This window comes from Malaclemys terrapin, chromosome 10 (genome assembly GCF_027887155.1).
Source record: "Malaclemys terrapin pileata isolate rMalTer1 chromosome 10, rMalTer1.hap1, whole genome shotgun sequence".
In the NCBI taxonomy this organism is placed as follows: Eukaryota; Metazoa; Chordata; order Testudines; family Emydidae; genus Malaclemys; species Malaclemys terrapin.
The window spans coordinates 506698-528471 of NC_071514.1; the positions used below are offsets into that span (position 1 = coordinate 506698).

Sequence of the window (21774 nt, forward strand, 5' to 3'; positions counted from 1 at the left end):
AGAGAACTGCCCCCAAGTAATCCCTAGAGCACATCTTTTAGAAAACCACGCAGTCTTGATTTAAACATTGTCAGTGATGGAGAGTCCACCACAACCATTGGGAAATTGTTCCAGTGGTTAATTCAGAGATGGGCAAACTACAGCCCGCGGGCCACATCCGGCTGCGGGACCGTCCTGCCCAGCCCTTGAGCTCCCGGCCAGGGAGGGTACCCCTGGCCCCTCCCCTGCTGTTCCCCCTCCCCTGCAACCACGCCACTGCGTGGGCAGCATGGCTTGAGCCCACGCACCTCTCAGGCTTTCCAGTAAGCCACTTCTGCCTCTCTGAGCGGCATGGTAAAGGGGCAGGGGATTGGGAGCCGGGGGGCGGGTGTGTGTGTGTGTGTGTGTGGGTGGCTTGGATATGGGGGAGGGGGTCCCGGGGGCATTCAGGGGACAGAGAGCAGGTGGGTTGGATAGGGAGTGGGGTCCCGGGGTATGTGGTTGGGGGGGGGGTGTTGGGAGGGGGTGGTGAGGGGACAAGGAGTAAGGGTGATTGGATGGGTCGGGAGTTCTGAGGGGGACAGTTAGGGGGCAGGAAGTGGGAGGGGGCAGGAAGCGGGTGCAGGCAGTTTGGGGAGGCACAGCCTTCCCTACTTGTCCCTCCATTCAGTTTTGCAACCCCGATGTGGCCCTCTGGCCAGAAAGTTTGCCCATCCCTGGGTTAATTACTCTCACCTTAAAAAATTCACTCCTTATTTCCAGTCTGAATTTGTCTAGCTTCCACTTCCAGCCACTGGATCTTGTTATACCTGTCTCTGCTAGACTCAAGAGCCCACTACTAAATATCTGACCCCACGTAGGTACTTACAGACTGTGATCAAGTTACCCCTTAAGTTATCTTAGCCTTCTTTGTCTCCTGTCATTATCTAGTTAGCTTAACAAAGAGAAGATTATTTGGGGCCTTTACATGGATACAATAGTGCAAGGTCCTAGCTTCTCCATACACTGTCCCCAACCAATGGCTCTCATTGCAGACTGCAGGGAAAGAGGGGTCCCCATGGTTTATGTCCACTCCCACCCCACTTGAAACTACCAAGAGGGAAATTCAATGCCAGGGAGATAGGCACCACAGAGGAGCCAAGATAGATAGAGACATAGGCAGAAATAAGGGCTAAGTATTACTAAAGATACTAATTATTATTTGCAGGCAGGAGCATCTAGAGCCCCAATCAAGAATCAGGGCCCCACAGTGCTAACCTCTTTACAGATACATGCATAACAGAGATGGGCCCTGCCCCTGAGCTATAATCTAAGTCAGAAGTGAGAGACAACAGATGGCGGAGGACACAGTGACCATGAGAGGGTACTTGTCAGCTTCCCACTGCTGCCTGGCCATTGTTGAGGTTTTTGTAGGCATTGTGTAGAGGAGAGTTTTAAGGCATGATTTTGGTGGTAGTTTTCTGATACTTGTGCACTAAAAACCCAACTGCACACAGAGAGACCACCAAGCAACCATCAGAGGTACACTTTTCATTCATTGCTATTTCAGGCTGGTTTGGCACCAAGTGCCATCACACAGGGATGGGTGGACAATGCCCCAAAGCCAACCTCAGCCAAGGAGCCGCACGTATGCTGCATATGACTGCTAAAACTCTTAATGAAGTTTTCATGATAGCAGCTGGTCTGAATCCCAAACCCAGTTAATCATCACTAGACAAAAAGGATGTTGTGGACACAGCTCCCAAATTTTTGTGCAGTGACGGGAAGAGGGAACTCTAGCTGCTGCTGAAATTTTATTATTTGTTTAAATATACAATAAATATTAAGAGAAAAACCTGTAAAAAGCTAGAGGATTATGTAAAACACTAAGCAACATGGGTTTGTAAATAACAGATCTAGGGACAATCTCAATAGACCTCAGATGTTGAGCAGACTCAGTTCTGATTTAACTATTTCGGTTACAGAACTCCAAGAAAAGTGCATGTACTGCAGAGAGTGGGGGGAGGGGACTCAGTATGGAGCACTCTTACTGCACCTATGTCCCAGAGCAGTGGCAAAGAGCGCAGTGCTGCTAGATGAAAAATAAATTTGAGGTGCTCACTGTTCACCCCTTGGCCATATTACAACTAGAGTAATTATATCCTAGCTATGACTATACCCCCTCTGGTTTCACATGGATACTGTATCTTCCATTTTGGTCATACACTGTTGTGTACTTTGCTGAGCACAATTAAGCCACAGGCAGGCTGGACTGTCATTCTGCATGTCAGAAATAGCTGCATTTCACTGGTGGATGAAATGACTGATGGATTAAGGAATCACAGGAGTGGGGAAGGAAGGGACAGAGAAGTTAAGTAACCCCTCCAAGGGCCTTTAAGCATTCCCACTCTGTGGAGATTCGTGAGCTGTCCAGACCAGGTGGAAGGTGGGCTGAGGAATTCTCCATTAAATAAAGATTGTAGCACCACTCTCTCAAGCCCAGAATCAGAGCGGGACAATAGTACTTGGTGAATATGTGGAGTGAATGCCAAGTAATTACTCTACAGTTCTCAGCAATACAGAAATGCCTGAATCAGGCCACAGAGACAGCAGTAGCCCTGGTTGAGCAAGTTCTACACCCTGCTGGGATAAGGTTTTTGAAACATCTGGTTGTCACGGAGTATTGGGGGACTCAGGGCCCTGCACCCCCGGCTTCCTGCGATTCACCATGACTCTCAGCCAGCCAGTAAAGCAGAAGGTTTATTTGGATGACAGGAATACAGTCCAAGACAGGTCTTGCAGGCACAGACAACAGGACCCCCTCAGTTAAGTCCAGCTTGGGGTCCCAGGGCATTCCAGCCCACCCCCCTTCGGGGGGGGGGTCAGAGCCATCTCTGTCTCCCAGCCATCTCTCCAGCCTGCTTCCAGCACTCTGCCTTCAGCGACCCCTCCCACAGCCTTTGTTCAGTTTCCCGGGCCTGGAGTCACCTGGCCTCCAACCCCTTCCTGGGTTCTCATGTTACAAGCTCAGGTATGTTCCCTTGGGCAAACTCCCATCCCCCGATGCAGACCATCCTAGTCACACTCCCCTGTCAGCATTCCCACACCCCAGCAAGAACAGTCCCAGTTCGTCACATCTCTCCCCCCTTCGAGACCGAACTGAGCAGGGTCACTTTAGCCAGTGACCCGGGGAAGTTCGAACCTACCCCCGTTCCCATGGATGCCCCCGCATCCCTCCCATTCCTTGGTGAGAATTACACCAGGCCCCTCCAGTTTCACGCCCCCCCTTAGGTCGGGGGTGCTTGTTGGCACTCGCAGTTCGCATGTGGGAAGGTTTATGCGGCCTGTGCCCTTTCCCCACCCCCATACCTCTGGGGCTCCAACTGGGCTGTGGTCTTCTCCCAGCGCTCCAGTCTGGAGGTCTGTGCTTTGGGCTCTCTTGGTTCAGAGCCGCCCTTTTAACCTTGGCCACCCTCCGGAAAGGCTCCTCTATGCTGGGCAAGGGTCCTAAAGCTGTTTTCCCCTTGTCCCAGGCCTTCCTCCCCCTCTGACAGGTGTCACAGGATCCGCAGTACTGTCGGACAGTAACAAAGACCCCAGGCCAGTAAAAGCTCCGTAGCAGCCTCTGCTGGGTACGCCAGGTTCCCTGGTGCCCTGAGAGGGGAATGTCATGGGCCCGGCACAGCAGCTGGCGGCGATACTTCTGGGGTACCACCAGCTGCCTCCTGATCCCCCCTGACTCCATTTCCCCTGGGGGAGCCCATTCTCGGTACAGGAACCCCTTCTCCCACAGGAACCTTTTCCGGCCACCTCGTCCCATGGTCTGTACCGCATTGAGGTCGGCTAGGTCCCTTATCTTCCGCAAGAAGGGGTCTCTCTGTAACTCGGCCTGGACAGGGATGGCCACCTGCTCTTCCTCGCCCGCTGGGCCTGAAGCTGCAGCCTCCCTGAGCCGTGTCCCTGGGCGTTCCCTCCCCACCAGGTTAGGGTCCTGCGCCTCAGGCAAGGCACCCCCCCCCAAGGCCAGGGCGCAGTGCCCCTTGCCGGCTCTGACTGCGGGTCACAACCAGTGCCTTTTGGGGGTTGCTTGGCCAGTTCTCCAGGTCCCCCCCCCATCAATACCTCAGTGGGCAAATATGGGTGTACCCCCACCTCCTTGGGGCCCTCCTTGGCCCCCCACTTCAGGTGTACCCTTGCCACGGGCACTTTGACTGGTGTTCCACCCACCCCCGTCAGGGTCAGGTAGGTGTTGGGCACCACCTGATCTGGGGCCACCACCTCGGGCCGGGCCAGCGTCACCTCTGTGCCCGTATCCCAGTATCCATTGACCTTCCTCCCATCCACCTCCAGGGGAACAAGGTACTCTCTCCGGAGGGACAGCCCCACGCCTACCATATAAACCAAAAACCCTGAGTCTGGAGCATCCAGCCCCCTAGAGGAGCTGGCCTGGAGCTCTCCTCCCTCCTTAGCAGGTGGTACTCTGCCAGCCCCCCTTCCCTGGGAATGCTGCCTTTCGCCGGGTTGGGTCTCTACCCAGTCAACCCTCTGTGGGTTCGGTCTGCTCAGTCTGTCCCTGAGCCTAGGGCACTGGGCCCGTATGTGGCCCTTTTGGCCACAGTGGTAGCAGCCCATGTCCCATGGGTCCCCTTGAGTAGGTCGGATGGTCCTGATGCCGGATGCTCCCCTCTGATGGGTTTTTTCTGTATTTTCCCATGGGGAGGTCCCATGGTGACTCTCTCTCTGCGTTGTGGTGGGACTGTTCCTTTGGGACTCCTCCCTTTTATCTCCTGACCGGCTCTTTACAAACTCATCGGCCAGCTGCCCGGCGTGTCGCGGGTTCTCTGGCTTTCTGTCCACCAACCACAGCCTCAGGTCGGATGGGCACCGCTCATACAGTTGCTCCAGTACCAGCAGTTTAATCAGGTCCTCCTTCGTCTGGGCCCCACCAGCCCACTTGCTGGCGTATCTTTCCATGCGGACGGCTAGTTGCAGATATGAGATCTCAGGGGTTTTATCTTGACTCCGGAACCTTTCCCGGTACATCTCAGGAGTCAGCCCAAACTCACGTAGCAGGGCCTTTTTGAATAGTTCGTAGTCCCCTTTCTCTGCCTCTCCCAGTTGGCGGTACAATGCCACGGCTTTGGGGTCCAGTAAGGGGGTAAGGACCCGGAGTCTGTCCGCGGGATCAACCCGGTGCAGCTCGCAGGCCGTCTCAAAGGCCTCCAGGAAGTCATCCATGTCCTCCCCCTCCTTGTATGGGGCCATGATGTACTTATCAAAGCTCCGTGCAGTCCTGGGTCCCCCCTCACTCACCGCAGCCGGGGGTTCGCTGCCCTTCAATCTCGCCAGTTCCAGGTCATGCTGACGCTGTCTCATTCTCCTGTCTCTGTCTCTCTTCATGCTGTCTCTGTCTCTCATTCTCCTCCCGTTCATGCTGTCTCTGTCTCTCTTTCTCCTCCCGTTCACGCTGATGCTGTCTCTCTTTCTCCTCCCGTTCATGCTGTCTCTGTCGTTCACGATCCTCCAGCTCTCTCAGTTTTAGCTCTTTCTCCCATTCCAGCCAATTCCGCTCCACGGATGCCAAACGTCGCCGGGAGGATCCTCTGCTGGCCGGCGGGCTTCGCCGGGGGTATCCCCTGCTGGCCGGGGGGGTCACGGCGCCTTCGGTATTTGCTGGGCTCCTCCCCACCCTTCCCCTAGGCATAGGAAGGAGGGGTCTCGGGAAGCCCCCAGCAGCCGGCTGACCACTCCCAGCTGGGACAGACACTGGTGCCTGCGCTGCATTTGCCAGGCTGCTTCCCTGAGACACAGGGATCAGTTCATTCGCGCGATCTTCCGCCTCCAGCTGGGCAATGAGCTGTTCTTTGGTGAGCCTCCCAATGCGCAGCCGCCTCTGCTTGCACAGCTCCACCAGGTCGCTCTTAAGCCGCTTGGCATACATCTTCCTGCTGGCCATTCACAGGCCTGTATGCTCACAGCTCCCCCCAGTTCCCAGGGGGACCCCTAGTGTGCCAGCCCTTCTCGAGGTCACCGCCTCTCTGCCAGGGTCGAGCTGCAGACTCCTCCGCCCCTGGGACCACTCGCTGCGATCCCCCCGGGGGACCCTGTTACTGCAAAAAGTCCTTCTCGCTGGTCACACACTCCCAGGGGTAATAACCGTCTCTCTCCCACTCTTCAGCAGGCCTGGTCCCCGTCAATCCCCCTTCGTTTTACTGCTCCCCAGTCACTTACTGCAGGAAGCGCCGTCCGCGGGGTGCAGTAGATCCCACCTCTGCCACCAGTTGTCACGGAGTATTGGGGGACTCAGGGCCCTGCACCCCCGGCTTCCTGCGATTCACCATGACTCTCAGCCAGCCAGTAAAGCAGAAGGTTTATTTGGATGACAGGAATACAGTCCAAGACAGGTCTTGCAGGCACAGACAACAGGACCCCCTCAGTTAAGTCCAGCTTGGGGTCCCAGGGCATTCCAGCCCACCCCCCTTCGGGGGGGGGGTCAGAGCCATCTCTGTCTCCCAGCCATCTCTCCAGCCTGCTTCCAGCACTCTGCCTTCAGCGACCCCTCCCACAGCCTTTGTTCAGTTTCCCAGGCCCGGAGTCACCTGGCCTCCAACCCCTTCCTGGGTTCTCATGTTACAAGCTCAGGTATGTTCCCTTGGGCAAACTCCCATCCCCCGATGCAGACCATCCTAGTCACACTCCCCTGTCAGCATTCCCACACCCCAGCAAGAACAGTCCCAGTTCGTCACATCGGTTGCATATGGCATCCCATTGCTCTTTACCCATCAGACATCTCTGTCTACCCAAATGCCACATCCCTTCAAAAAATGAGCCTTAAACATATAAAACGTCCCCTAAGCAGAATTCATCCTGAAAAGGTGTGATGAAGTGAGACGGTTCTTAATGTCAGGTTTCAGAGTAGCAGCTGTGTTAGTCTGTATCCGCAAAAAGAACAGGAGTACTTGTGGCACCATAGAGACTAACAAATTTATTAGAGCATGTTCCATTCTATATGCATCCGAAGAAGTGGGCTGTAGTCCACGAAAGCTTATGCTCTAATAAATTTGTTAGTCTCTAAGGTGCCACAAGTACTCCTGTTCTTTTTGTTCTTAATGTGTTCTTTGAATACTGAGTGGGGAGTATTGGCCTGGGAAGGTTGCAGGGGAGTTTTGCTGGGGCTGTCTGCATGGGGGATGGGAAACTGTCCCTGAGGGGGGATACCTGAGCATGTAACATGAGAACCCAGGAAGGGGGTTGGAGGCCAGGTGACACCTCTGCCTGGGAAATGGACAAAGACTGGGGGAGGAGCTGGGGGGAGGCTGAGTAAGAAGGCTGGAAGGAGTTGCAGTTTGCAGCTGGCTGGGGAAATGGAGAGGAGCCCAGATGGGCTCTGGCCTCCCCCCTTCCCCTCTTCCCCCAGATAGACCTAACTGGGGGGGGGTCTTGTTGTCTGTACCTGCAAGACCTGTCTTGGACTATGTTCCTGTCGTCTAAATAAACCTTCTGTTTTACTGGCTGGCTGAGAGTTATGGTGAATCGCAGGAAGCTGGGGGTGTAGGGCCTTGTCCTCCCCCACACTCCGTGACAAAAGGGAAAAAGCTAGAGATTCCATGAAGTCCAAAAAGGCCTTCACTGTTATTAGGTGCACATGGAGGGCACTCTGATTCTGCAATGATGGGCAGCAAGGGCCTCGTCCCCACACCCCTCCAGACCACAAGTAGAGATGATGCGGTAACTGTCTGTGGTAGCTGACAGCAAAGCCGGTGAGCCTTCTCCCTGGTGGTAGTAGGCGGAGATAAACGCAGAGAGCACTGTAGCCCGGGTGTTCTTCAGTTTCTCTCACACCTTATTCATTTTGGCACTAAAATGTCCATGTCCTTTAAATAGTAACCCCTCAGTCTTCAACTAAGCCATGGATGGTAAAGCCTGAGAAATATAGCTGAGCCTCAAACACATCAGAGTCTCGTGATGGATGGTGTTTTCCTTAATGTCCCATCTCGTATGATCGAGAGACTGCAGAAGAATTCCAGCTTTAAAACTTTTAAAAAAGTTTCTAGCTTTCAGAGCTGCAAAGAAAGGCTGGAAAAGGTGAAGCAAGTGCCCTACAAACACTCAGAAACCGGAACAAAATTAAAATGTTACAGATTTTGGGCTCTATACCTTCCATCTCCAGGTTTCAAAGAGGACAGGGAATGCTGTATGTGAGGCCATATCAAATGTAAGAGAGGGCCTTATATCCATCCAGAAGTACTAAAGATTGAACTTCCCTGAGGGGTAGCAGTGTTGTGTTCCCAGTGCCACCGTTCTTGGGTAATACTGATGGAGAGGATTTTCCAGAAGGTGTGAGGTGCCAGGGCATCATCGCCATTGCACCAATTTAACTAAACTGGCTTCTGAAATATAAATAGATTCATAGATTCTAGGACTGGAAGGGACCTCGAGAGGTCATTGAGTCCAGTCCCCTGCCCGCAGGGCAGGACCAAATACTGTCTAGACCATCCCTGATAGACATTTATCAAATCAAGCTGTTTGAGTGGCTAACACTCAGTGAGCTTAATCTCGGTTTGTGGCCAGGCCTGGAAACATGCAAAAGCCCTTGAAGAACAACTCCTTTCTGCATAAAGTTTCTCCTGTGTCATCTTTCTCCAATGATTTAAGTTTGAAGTTAATTGGAGGACAGTTCAGAACTGTCTTTAAAAGAGTCATATATTTTCACTTTTTGAACCTTGTTCTAACATTTGCTTTGACCATTCAAATCAGACACAACCTACTGTAAAAATTTCAAACTTGTTTTTTATATTGGAATCGTTAATGAGAACTCATGCAGATGACTATCATGACATTTGAGAGCAGAAGTTTTTAAGTCACTGAAGGCATTATCTCTGTCACAACTTCCATAAGAAACTCTGTTCCATCTATGCCAATATTTTATTTTGTTAAAAAGTAAGTTTTTAGCCAAGATTTGGATACTTCAGTTTTTGGACTGCAATCTTCTGATTTCTCCTGTCAATTTTTTTTCTTCTTGTCTGTAACTATAATGTTCTAATTAAGTGGGTTTTAAATCACTAGCTCTCTCTTTACAACAACTCAAAACTATAACACTGAATTATTTTGGTTTTTAATTTCCTTAGTGTTAGACACATACCTCTCTTGTGCTTTAACTATAAACATGCTCAATGACCCCTTAAAACATCTAGCTACAATGGTTGGGATATCGGGGACAAAGCTTGGGTTCTCGTTTGAGCTCTAGTAGACACAGGAAAGAGATCGGCAATATCTCCAGCAGAGACAGCTCTCTGCTCTGGTTTCAGAGCAGCCTGGTTTGTCCAACCCCCGTTTCCCTTGAAGTGATCTTGCCTCTTTTTAGTCTTTGTTGCTAGGAGACCAAGGATAATTCTAATCACATCTGCACAGCAACAGCCATCTCCTCATTGCTTGATGGACGACAAGGACCACATTGAGAAAAAACAGATTGTTTGGCAGAAATTCCCCTACTTCCGCATCTGCAGAACCTGGGGTCTGTTTCTTCACAGTGTGAAAGGGCCAACCCTTCTGCACCTGTCCCCTTCCTCCTTCAATTCAGAAAGGAAAAGCCGATCGATGCAACACAACACACACAGTTCAGCAAACCACATGCACCAGCAGGTTTTATGGTGTAAGAATATCTGGGCTGGCCAGCACCAGTTAGATAATTTCCTTGCACACAAAAGGATACCCCCTCCTACCCACTTTAAACCAGCCAGAGGCACTACCCACAAGATTGCCACACTCCTGAAGAGGAGAAACACCCAGAGGAACAGGAAGCTATCACACCATTTAAATCTGATGCTGAAATTCCCTGCCCACTCCCGGACCAATTCCCATAAATGAAACATTTGCCATGCAATGCAGATACACAAGCAGCTCTCCAGTCTACATTAATCTGGAAAGCAGCGCTCCTCCTTCAAGCATATCACTTTCCATGCATTTCCAAAGGAGAGGTTACTTACCTTGTACAGTAACTGGAGTTCTTTGAGATGTCTTTCTCTGTGGGTGCTCTATGCCAGGATGCGTGCACACCTGTGCACTCTGGATCAGAGATTTTTTTTTTTTTTTGGTTAGCTGTGTCCATGGGTCCGCGCCTATGCCTTAGACACCCTCGTGCTCTAATACGAGGGCATATAGGAAGGGGCAAATTTGCTGCCACTCCAGTTCCTTTTCAATGGCAAAAGTTCACCAAGAGATATCGAGGCAGATGGATAATGGAGCAGCAAATAGGGACCCACATCTTGAAGCACTCCAGTTACTGTACAAGGTAAGTAACCTCTCCTTCAAGTAGAGTCCCTAAGGGTACTCCTGAGCAGCACCTCCAACACGGAGGAGGGTGCTGAGGAGGTGGATTCAGTCAAGATTATAAAACAGGGTCACCGAAAGCCGCATCAGCTATGGGAACAGTGACAAGAGCAGAGTGCTGGAAGAACATGTGTATCAGAGACCAGGTGGCTGCTCTGCTGGGATAGGTAGGTTTCTCAGCAGGGCAACAGAGATAGATTGAGCCCTGCTGTAGTGAGCCATAATTCTCGAAGGAGAGCAAACCGCTTAACCTTCGTTGCAGGTTAAGATGCATCCTGCAACCCATTTGGACAGTCTGAGTGAAAAATCACCCGTCCTTTCATGCGTTCTGCAATTGAGATCAGAAGTCTCAGTATAGCCCTGCTCAAGACCCAGTCCTATCTTGGAAAAGGCAAGACCTTTTCTTACACCCAGTGTACAAAGGCTTGGAATAAAATCACCGGTTGACATGGAATTCTGAGGATCTCTTAGGAAGGAAGCGAGGATATGGACATAGTGTCACCTTGGCACAACTCAACACAGTGCACAACAAGTCAGCCATCAAGGCTCCACACTCCCCTACCCTCCTGGCCAAGGGGATGGCTATAAGCAATGAGGTTTTAAGAGGATGGAAGAGGGAACAGTTTACCATAGGTTCAAATGGGGATTTCCTCAGTGCACTGAGGACTAGGTTGAGGTCCCATGGTGGAGTTGGTTCTTTAACTGGAGGGAAGAGGTTGAAGAGCCCTTTGAGAAACCTCATCATGGTTGTGGGTGAAGACTGAAAGTCCCTCAGTGTGGGAGCGAAAGGCTGCAACAGCAGCTAGGTGAACGCTAATTGAACTCAGAGATAATCCTGTAGGTTTTTAAATTGAAGAGGTAATTGAGAACGTGTGTTAGATGAGAGTCAAGAGGAAATACAGACTGGTTACTGCACCAATTCTAGAAGCATTTCCACTTCTGCAGGTAAGTTTTTCTCACTGTAGGTTTTTTGCTGTGAAGCAGCACTGTTTGTACCTCTGGGGAGCAAAATCATTCTCTACCAGAGAGCCATCTGGTAGCCCCTCCTGGAGGTGAAGTGCTGGGAGGTTCAGGGGGTGAGCCCAACTCTTGGGCGAGAAGATTCGCTGTCAGGGGAAGGTGGAGATGCAGTCAGACGTATTGAAACAAGCTCTGAGAACCACACCTCTCTGCGCTATGAAAATGGCTTGTTTTGATTTGTTCAGACCCTTGAGCAGTAGGGGAGTCAAGAAGATAATCACACAGCAGTGCGTGAGGCCAGCGAATAATTAGGGCATCTCCCATTGGGTTGTGGCTGTGCCCTTCCCTCAAGCAGAACTGCCTGCACTTTGCATTGGATAGAGCTGCAAGGAGCTCTGTCTGTGGATGGCCCCAGGTAAGAGAGATCTCTTGGAATACCTCATTGTTCAGTTTCCATTCGTGTTCAATGCTGAAAGGTCTACTGTATTCAGTAGTCCTGGTAGATAAACCATTGATATGCACCAGATTCACAGTTTTATGGATTCGGCGCATAAGACCAGGATCTTGCTCCTCCTTGCCGATCAATATAATACATTAGTGCTGGTCCACAGAGAAGCATGCTGATTGACAGGCCCCCCGATGCGTGGAGGAGGTGCTGGTGAACATAATCAACCACTCAGTTCTAATACATCAATATGGAGGATTGCCTCGAGGGGACCACTTGTCCTGGCTGTGAGGGTGTTGAAAGCATGCACCCCCTCCTATCAGAGAGGCATCTGTAGTGATTATTCTTGTGGAGAGGACTGTAAGAATTGAAACCCGGTGCACACGTTCTGCAGATCCTTCCACCAATTTAGAGACTAGCGATCCCTCCAGGGTACGGGCCCTGGCTTGGATAAGCGGTGTTCGTTGCGGATGTAAATGGTTCTGAGCCAGGCCTGAAGACACCAGGAGCATAGTCTTACCAAGGGTATCACAAATGTACAGGCTGCCATGTGGCCCAGACACTGTAGACAAGCTTTTGACGTGGTTTGCTGGCTCTGTTGTGTTGTCAAGACAAGTATCGAATCTGTCCCTGGGCAAGTATGTTCTGGCAGTGGAAGAATCCAGAGTAGCTCCCACAAAGTCTATTCATGGGGTGTGTGAGAGTGTGAAGTGGAGGACCAGTGACTGAAACAGAGATAGGGCCTTGCTGGTTGCAGTCTGTGCTTCAAGGAGTGACTGACCTTTCAGGAGCCAATTGTCCACAAAGGGAAAAAGGAAGGAAATGGGGGAGATGGTCCCCACAGCCTCGGGGAGGAGGGGGGCTACATGCAGTGTAAAATCCAGAGCAGGAGAGAGAGTTCATGACCCAAGACCACCAGGTCAGAATGGTTGTTTTGAAGATGTTGCCAATTGGGAGATCACAGTAGAGGACTGTCCTCTCAGAGGACCAGAGCTTCTTCTGGGGGGGCTCAGCAGTTCTTGTGGGCTGGCAGTGGACTGGTTTTGACCACTGAGCCACCGGCAACCTATTGTACTTTCTCTTTGCCATAGGTGTATAGATACCCAGATACTGTAGCATGACCCAGAGTCCTTAGAGTGAATGGACCCATCCACGGCATCACTGAACAACATGGGTCCCTCAAAGGGAAGGTTTGACACTATTTTGTACCTCCCAACGCAGACCAGAGGACTGCAGCCAAGAAGCTCTGCACGTGACTATTGCTGTAGCCAGGGAATGAGCAGTTGGGTCAGTGGCTTCTAGTGAGGCTGTTATGAGGGCTTGAAGTTGTTCCCTCTGATCCTGTAACAAGTGGTCAATAAAAGGATGAAAACTGGGACGAGTTCATGAAGTTGTGTTTTGGGATCAGGGCTTGGTAACTGACTGCTCTGAACTGGAGCATGGCTGAAGAGTAGCTTTTTCATACCCAGAAGGTCCAGTCTTTTTTGTTCTTCATCAGACGATGTAGAATGGAACAGATGCTGTCTGTTCCATTTGTTGACTGCCGCCACAACCAGGGAGTTGAGTGTAGGATGGGAAATGAAATATTCTGATCCTTTGGGAGAGAGGTAGCACTTTTTGTCTGTCTGCTATTATGTAGGCAGTATAGTAGCTGGGATTTGCCACACAGAACGTGCAGTGGCCAGAGGAGCATCATTAATGGGAAAGGCAATTTTTCCCCAAGGAAGTGTGTGAAGGATGTCCATCAAGTAGTATTTGAGGTTCCTGTATCTCCTCCAATGGAATATGTAGAGTCTCCACTATATGTTTCATAAGATCCTGAAATTCTTGAAACTGACAGCATAAGACAATGAGGGAGGCATGAGCCTTGTCTGGGGAGCAGGAGGACATGTGGGAAGGTAAAGTTTCTTCTTCCACAGGTTGCTCTTGCTTCCCTGTAAGATCCTGCTTTGTGGAAGGACCCAAGGGTGGCAGCTGCTGCTCTTGACGTGCACTCCTACGAGGTGGGACCCTGTAGAACTGGTCACCATAAGGGGCTCCAATGCTCCAATAAGCCCACTGTGGTGGCTGTAAGGGACAGGACCCCACTGTTGTCCTTGCCAGAGGTATTGCCTGGATAGGAATTTCATCATCAGGAGGTACTCTGAGTGAAGGAGGTTGAAAAGAGGAACCCTTTATGACACTTCAAATTTGGATGTGTCCTCTTCTGTGTCAATTGGAGGGGCAAATAGTGTCGGTACCAGTGGTCAAGTCAGTATCAGGGCCCAAAGGGGGCTGTAATTGCATCAATACTGGAAGTGGTTGATATGAAGGTACCAGACAGTCTAGAGTCAGTAACGGAGAGAAGTGAGTCTGTGTACCCGCAAAGAAGGACTGGAGGCTGTGATGGCACTGGAGGATGAGACATGGTTGAAGACAGTGGCGGAGGAAACGTAGACTCCAGCAGATGAGGCCATACACCAGTGGAGAGTGTCTTTCAGTACCCCTCAGCAGAAGTGATTCAGGGTACTCCAGGATCCAAAGGTCCTCATGGATCAAAAGATTGGATGGTACCGGGGACCCCAGATAGGAAACATTGGGAGTCAGAATATCTGGTGGTACCGAGATGGTACCAAAGTACGATTGACACATCCTTTATGTCTGGTTGCTAGAGGCAGTACAAACAATGATTTTGGCTTAGCTCTGGAATGCTTACATCTCGGAGGCACAGAGTCCAGTGGCAATGTAAGTACCACTTCAGGTAATTTACCAGACGGTTTCTTGGTATGCAGCATAGTCACCTTAGCCAGTGGTGTGGTCTCAGTTCCGAAGGGGATGGGAGCCTCAGAAGTACCCGTTATGGGACATCATCTCTTGAGACCCAGATTGAGAGGTTGACTTTCCCTTTCTCTTCTCCTATTCTGGGAAAGGGGGCCTTCTCTTCTTCAATGGTTTAGATGGTTCCAAAGGGCCCCCCAGGTCTTTGGTTACTGTCACAGAAGAGACTGTCACCGGAACTTTCTGAGGGTCTGACATGTAGGGGGAGGACTCCGATCCTGTGGGTCTCAGCAAATGCTCCATTAACAGGAGTTTGAACCTGTTCTCTCAATTTCTTAGATCTACTCTTAAACCCTGAGGAGATCTGACATTTGGAAGGGACGTGAGACTCCCTGAGGCAGCTTAAATATCCATTGTTGTGGGAGAAAGCTCTATGGCAGGTCTGGCAGGATTTGAAGCCCAGGGGCCTGGGCTTAACCCATACTTGAGGCCATGGATCAAAGGCCTGAATTGGGCAAAAAAGAGGAAGGGAGGGGAACCTATTAAAAAGAACAAATTGTGCTAAACAAAAATAAAGAAAAGAATACTAAGAAAAAGAAAATTTTCACAAGAGTAGCCGCCAGCCTTGAGGCCAGCTAGCAGACACCGTGATGCTTTGTTTCAAACTGCAAGTGACTGAGAAGGAACCGGGAGTGGCAGAGGGTCCACCCCTCCCTGTATGCCCTCGTACTGGAGCATGAGGGTGCCTAGGGCACTGGCACAAACTCGCAGACACAGCTGACAAAGTCTCCAATCCAGAGTGCACAGGCGCATGCACAACCTGACACTGAGCACCCATAGGTGCACTACTCGAAGAAGCAACAGGTTAATTTCAGGGGTTTCTGGCTGCTCGGTCATTCTTATGCTATGGCGCCTGATTCTTCATCCTTCTCCACACAGCAGTCACCCACCTCAGCTCCTTTATTAAACTGAAGGGACGTGAGGATTACACTTCTCTGGGGATTGGGCATGGGGTAAAGAGTGTTATGTCAGCAGTCCATCAAGCTGCTGGAGAAGATGAAAGCACCCCAATCCACATTGGCCATCGCTCCACAAAAGAAGCACAAGTACCCACTCTGACTAGAGGAAGAAGGCACTGCGCAATTGCCAAGGATGAAGACCACAAAGTTACAGCTACACAGGAAAGTTATTAGCCCTACATAGAAAGTACCTTCCTCAGGCTCCAAAAATGCCCTGATGCAACCACCCACATGCCTCACTGCAGCACCAACCCGAGGCTCTCAGAGAGGCAGAGAGGGAAATGCTTTCCCTGGTTTAGAAAGTGCAGCAGACATTGCATTCTCAAGCAGACATCACCCCACGCTCAGCTACAAGAGAGTGGGCTTGAGGCAGCTGCAGCATGCAGTACCGTAGAGGCACTCCAAGTCATCCTGGCCTGAGATCAGCCAGCTCCTGAAGAGACGCAGGTGGTAGGAACACTGATGTAGGTGGTGGGCCAGAGTGGCATCCAAGGAGATGTTCCGTCTCATGGCATTGTCAGAGGAAAAACGGCACAGCAGCGGGGCAACACGGTGGTGTTCAAGCACATCTAGAGGAGAAGGGAACCACAGAAGGCAAGAGAGAGAGAGAGAGAGAGAGGGTAGCTGAGAAATGAGAAAATGGAGACAGGTGGGGAAAAGGCCATGTGCTGAACCCCCAGCCCCAGGGCCGAAGAGTAGAAAGAGCCCTCTCCTCACCACACAATACGCTGCACCTTCAGCCCCCAGGGTACAATTCCATTGAAGAGCTCATTTACATTTAGGTTGTTTCTTTCCAAGATTTTAGTTTTTCTAAAATGAACAAACCCCAGGAACACATTTTTAGCCTGTGTGTAATTAACATCCAGGCTGGGCTACAAAACAAGAAAGGTAGCCCCAGGCCTGGCCCTTCTCCCACTGAACCAAGAAATCCAGATTCAGCCTTTGGTGCCAGAATCCTGAGCACTGTGTATGGGGAAGAAAAATGTCTGGCTTGGAGAGCATAGTAAGGCTGGAAAATAACCAGCAGGGAGGCTGAGAAATTAGCTGAGAACAGATCACCTGGAGGTTCTGAAAATGCAGAGGGGCACAAGTTATTTACAGCCCCCAAGAAGATGAGCGTGCCAAGAAACACTGGGAAACGTATCAGTCCCACTCCATAGAATTGTATTGTCATCCTCAAAGCACTGTGGAAAGACTAAATTCCTTCCCTTCACGCACTGTGGGACTCATGATATTGTAGCCCAGTTACTCCTGGAGTCACAGATTGTAAGGTCAGAAGGGTCTATTATAATTATCTAGTCCAGCCTCTGGCACAGGGCAGAGAATTTCACCCAGTGGTTTCTGCATCGAGCCCATCACTTATGATCTAGCTACAGCAGATCTTTTTGAATGAGACATCCAGTCTGGATTTAGACAGGGAATGCATCGTGTCCCTAGGTAAGTTGTTCCAGTGGTTAATTACCCTCACTATTAAAAACGTGCACCTGATTCCTAGTCTACATTTCATAGAATGATAGAACTGGAAGGAACCTTGAGAGGTCATCTAGTCCAGTCCCCTGCACTCAAGGCAGGGCTAAGTATTATCTAGACCATCCCTGACAGGTGTTTGTTCAACCTGCTCTGATGATGGAGATTCCAACACCTCCTTAGGCAATTTATTCCAGTGCTTAACCGCTCTGGCAGTTAGGAAGTTTTTCCTAATGTCCAACCTAACCCTCCCTTGCTGCAATTTAAGCCCATTGCTTCTTGTCCTATCCTCAGAGGTTAAGAAGAACAATTTTCCTCCTTCCTCCTTGTAACAATCTTTTATGTACTTGAAAACTGTTATGTCCCCTCTCAGTCTTCTCTTCTCCAGACTGAACAAAACCAATTTTTTCAATCTTCCCTCATAGGTCATGTTTTCTAGACCTTTAATAATTTTTGTTGCTCTTCTCTGGACTTTCTCCAATTTGTCCACATCTTTCCTGAAATTAGGTGCCCAGAACTGGACACTCCAGTTGAGGCCTAATTACCACGGAGTAGAGCGGAAGAATTACTTCTTGTGTCTTGCTTACAACACTCCGGCTAATACACCCCAGAATGATGTTTGCTTTTTTTGCAACAGCATTACACTGTTGACTCATATGACCCCCAGATCCTCTTCCGCAGTACTCCTTCCTACACAGTCATTTCCCATTCTGTACACGTGCAACTGATTGTTCCTTCAAAAGTGGAGTACTTTGCATTAGTCACAGAATATTATAATTGAATATCAGGTTGGAAGAGACCTCAGGTCAACTAGTTCAACCGCTGTCCTCATTGAATTTCATCCTATTTACTTCAGACCCGTTCTCCAGTTTGTCCAAATCATTCTGAATTTTAATCCTATCTTCCAAAGCTCTTGCAACCCCTCCCAGCTTGGTATCATCCACAAACTTTATAAGTGTACTCTCTATGCTATTATCTAAATCATTGATAAAGATAATGAACAAAAGGTTCAACAAGGACAAGTGCAGAGTCCTGCACTTAGGATGGAAGAATCCCATGCACTGCTACTGACTAGGGACCGAATGGCTAGGCAGCAGTTCTGCAGAAAAGGACCTAGGGGTTACAGTGGACAAGAAGCTGGATATAAGCCAACAGTGTGCCCTTGTTGCCAAGAAGGCTAAAGGCATTTTGGGCTGTATAAGTAGGAGCATTGCCAGTAGATCGAGGGACGTGATCGTTCCCCTCTATTTGACATTGGTGAGGCCTCATCTGGAGTACTGTGTCCAGTTTTGGGTCCCACACTACAAGAAGGATGTGGAAAAATTGGACAGAATCCAGCGGAGGGTGACAAAAATGATTAGGGGGCTGGAGCACATGATTTATGAGGAGAGGCTGAGGGAACTGGGATTATTTAACCTGCAGAAGAGAAGAATGAGGGGGGATTTGATAGCTGCTTTCAACTACCTGAAAGGGGGTTCCAAAGAGGATGGATCTAGACTGTTCTCAGTGGTACCAGATGACAGAACAAGGAGTAATGGTCTCAAGTTGCAGTGGGGGAGGTTTAGGTTGGATATTAGGAAAAAAATGTTCACTAGGAGGGTGGTGAAGCACTGGAATGGGTTACCTAGGGAGGTGGTAGAATCTCCTTCCTTAGAGGTTTTTACAGTCAGGCTTGACAGAGCCCTGGTTGGGATGATTTAGTTGAGGATTGGTCCTGCTTTGAGCAGAGGGTTGGACTAGATGACCTCCTGAGGTCCCTTCCAACCCTGATATTCTATGAACAGAACCGGATCCAGAACCAATCCCTGCAGGACCCCACTCGTTATGCCCTTCCAGCATGACTGTGAACCACTGATAACTACTCTCTGGGAACTATTTTCCAACCAAGTATGCACCCACCTTATAGTAGCGCCATCTAGGCTGTATTTCCCTAGTTTGTTTATGAGAAGGTTATGCAAGACAGTATCAAAAGCCTTACTAAACCACATGTACTGCTTCCCCCCATCCACAAGAAAGCTATCAGGTTGGTTTGACACTATTTGTTCTTAAATAACAGTCAGCATGGATTTGTCATCACCTCGTTATCTTCTAGGTGTTTGCAAATTTATTGCTTAATTATTTGCTCCATTATCTTTCCAGGTATAGAAATTAAGCTGACTAGTCAGTAATTCCCTGGGTTGCCCTTACTTCCCTTTTTATAGATGGGCACTATATTTGCCCTTTTCCAGTCTTCTGGAATGTTTCCCCATCTTCCCTGACTTTTCAAAGATAATTGCTAATGGCTCAGATATCTCCTCAGTCAGCTCGAGTATTCTAGGATGCATTTCATCAGGCCTTGGTGATTTGAAGACATCTAACTTGTTTAAGTAATTTTTGACTTGTCCTTTCCCTATTTTAGACTCTGATCCCACCTCATTTTCACTGGCATTCACTATTTTAGACATCCCACTGCCACCAACCTTCTTGGTGAAAACCGAAACAAAGAAGTCATTAAGCACCTCTGCCATTTCCACATTTTGTTATGGTCTTTCCCTCCTCATTGAATAATGGGCCTACTCAGTCCTTGGTCTTCCTCTTGCTTCTAATGTATTTGTAGAATGTTTTCTACAAATCTGTCTGGCTCCAGCTCCCAGCCACTGGATCTCATGTTGTTTCTGTCTGATGGATTAAAGAGCCCTATGCTCTGTGCATTTTGTTTCCCCAACACACACTGCGGGTGCCCTATTTCCCTCTATAATCTCTCTATGGGCATGAGGCTGCTGTTACAATGGGGGGGTGGCCTTTCGAAGGCTGCTCCACAAAGGAAGAGCTTGGCCTGCACGTCAGAGTGACACATGCTTACCAAACTATTTCCAGAAAAATACTGGAATGAGCCATGCAGCAGCTCCCTTTGCACAGTCCACCTGGCAATTTCTCCCATGGTCTGACCTGCTTGGAGACTCAGTATTTCTACACACCAGAAGCTGTACACAGGCTAAGATACCTGAGCTAGCATGAATCCCACTAGCGTGGGTAACAACAGCAGCGAAGACAGCACAGCGCAGTGTTCAGAGTGCACTAGTGAGCTGAGCATTACTCAGGGTCTGTGTCAGGCTTGAACTATCCATGCTGAAGCCCACGCTGCCCTGTCTTCCCGGCTAACCTGAGCCGGCACAAATCCAGCCAGCACAGGCAGGCTAACCCATGCAGAGCTCTGGCTGCGCAGACACACCCTTCAGAAACTAGCCAGACCGCAGCTTTGTGCTTTATGACGGTTCTTTTCTGATCTTAGACTCATCTTCCAGATCACAGAGTGTTTTCTGAGCACCAGCATTCAGGTTGAGTGGAGACAGTCTAACCCTAATAACTCCTAATAATCTGCTCCAGTCCCAGCCACTCCCTATCCATGAGGAATGTTAGCTGTAAAACAATCTTTTTCTGAACATTTCTGTTCAAGGCTTAGAGAGCAAATACTTGTGAGCCATTTGACAGTTAGACCAGGAGAACCAATTGTCTTCATAACATCTGCAGATGCACAGAATCAGCATCAGGTTGGGAGTGACACAGAGGAGGGGAGTTGGAGCACACAAGGAGCAGGGCCACTCTCCCACTGTTCCTTGCTGTTAGGGTGGGGAGAGCAAAGCAGACTGCACTGCACCTGCCCTCCCTCCTGGCTATGAAGAGGGGAACAAATATGGAGTCCAGTCTCTTAATTTCATGGGTTCAGTGGGGAAGATTTCCCACAGCAAAGGAGCAAGGCACTGCCCCTCTGAATGTCAGTGAACATTCCACGACCTTCCTTCAGGACCATATTTGTTTGTATGTGATTAAAAGTGAATTCTCCAACGACACCATGCTTGGGATAGGGTGCATGTGAAACCAGCCCTACCAACACCATCATGTTGGGTGGGGGATGAAGAGAGATGGGGGTGGGGGGGAAACATGAGAGGGACCAGCATTACAAGCGACCGTGCAGGTGGGAGACCAGGAGAGAATCGGAGCTACCAAGGCCACTGTGCTGGAGGGCAGCTTGGCTAGAGGATATGCTAGGGATCCCAGCTGTTTTATCCCCTTACTCTCACCTCAGTAGATTGCATTTTCCATGGCCACCAGGTGGAGGCAGCCTTTGCCTCACTTATTAACGCCATCTAACCCCAGAGCTGCCCTTGTTCTTCCTCCGCTGCCACACACAGCAGACTAGGGAGCCAGTCATTGCTGCTCTCAGGATGCAGACTGTCAAGGCAGATTGTGCTGCAGGATTTGCACAGTTATGCCTCCCACACCATCAGTGAGATGGAGAGAGTGAGCATGGGGAAGATGCTGACGCCAGCACGGAATTTGAGGCTGCTAAAGGATCCAATTCTCATTTGCTCACATTCAGTTGGTCAGTCGAGGTGCAAACACCTCTGGGATAAACAGGCTGCCAGGCTTCTAACAGCCTGCCCAGGCCTGGGCCCCTCATAGACAATAACACAAAGTGAGCAGGTTAGTCACAATGAGACAACAGGGAGAACGGTGGAACAGTTGGACACCAGATACATAGACGCGCAGAGGAACATGAGAAGGCTGAAGGGAGGGGAACACAGAACGACGTGCAGAGAGAACAGAACGTGAGGATGAGGTTAGAAGCGTGAGAAAACGTCAAATCAAGGAAGCAAACGTACCATTAGTCGGATGCTTTGCAAACGACACAGAAAATCGTTTTACGGCTGGCATAGACAAGAGCTCTGAGGAAATAAAAACAGATCATCTCAGTTAATAGCCTGCTTCTAAGGAGCCCTGAGACTTTGCATACTTACAGCTATCCCTGCCTGACAGACCCCTCACACTTATCCATCTGCCTGACCCCCAGACACCCGT

General features: G+C 49.8%; 1 protein-coding gene across 6 annotated transcripts in view; it reads right to left on the reverse strand.

The window, feature by feature from the left end:
• Positions 1-21774, reverse strand: part of PPIP5K1 (diphosphoinositol pentakisphosphate kinase 1) — a 122462-nt gene that overhangs the window by 16065 nt on the left and 84623 nt on the right. For 3 of the 6 annotated variants that reach the window (XM_054042273.1, XM_054042274.1, XM_054042278.1), the window contains 2 exons: positions 21579-21641; positions 15858-16037 (listed from right to left, as the gene is read on the reverse strand). The exons of 2 other annotated variants lie outside the window; for them this stretch is intronic. In XM_054042273.1, coding sequence (XP_053898248.1) covers positions 15858-16037; positions 21579-21641 — 243 coding nt within the window. The remainder of the gene's footprint in view (positions 1-15857; positions 16038-21578; positions 21642-21774) is intronic. One more of the 6 variants, XM_054042275.1, reaches the window with a different exon arrangement.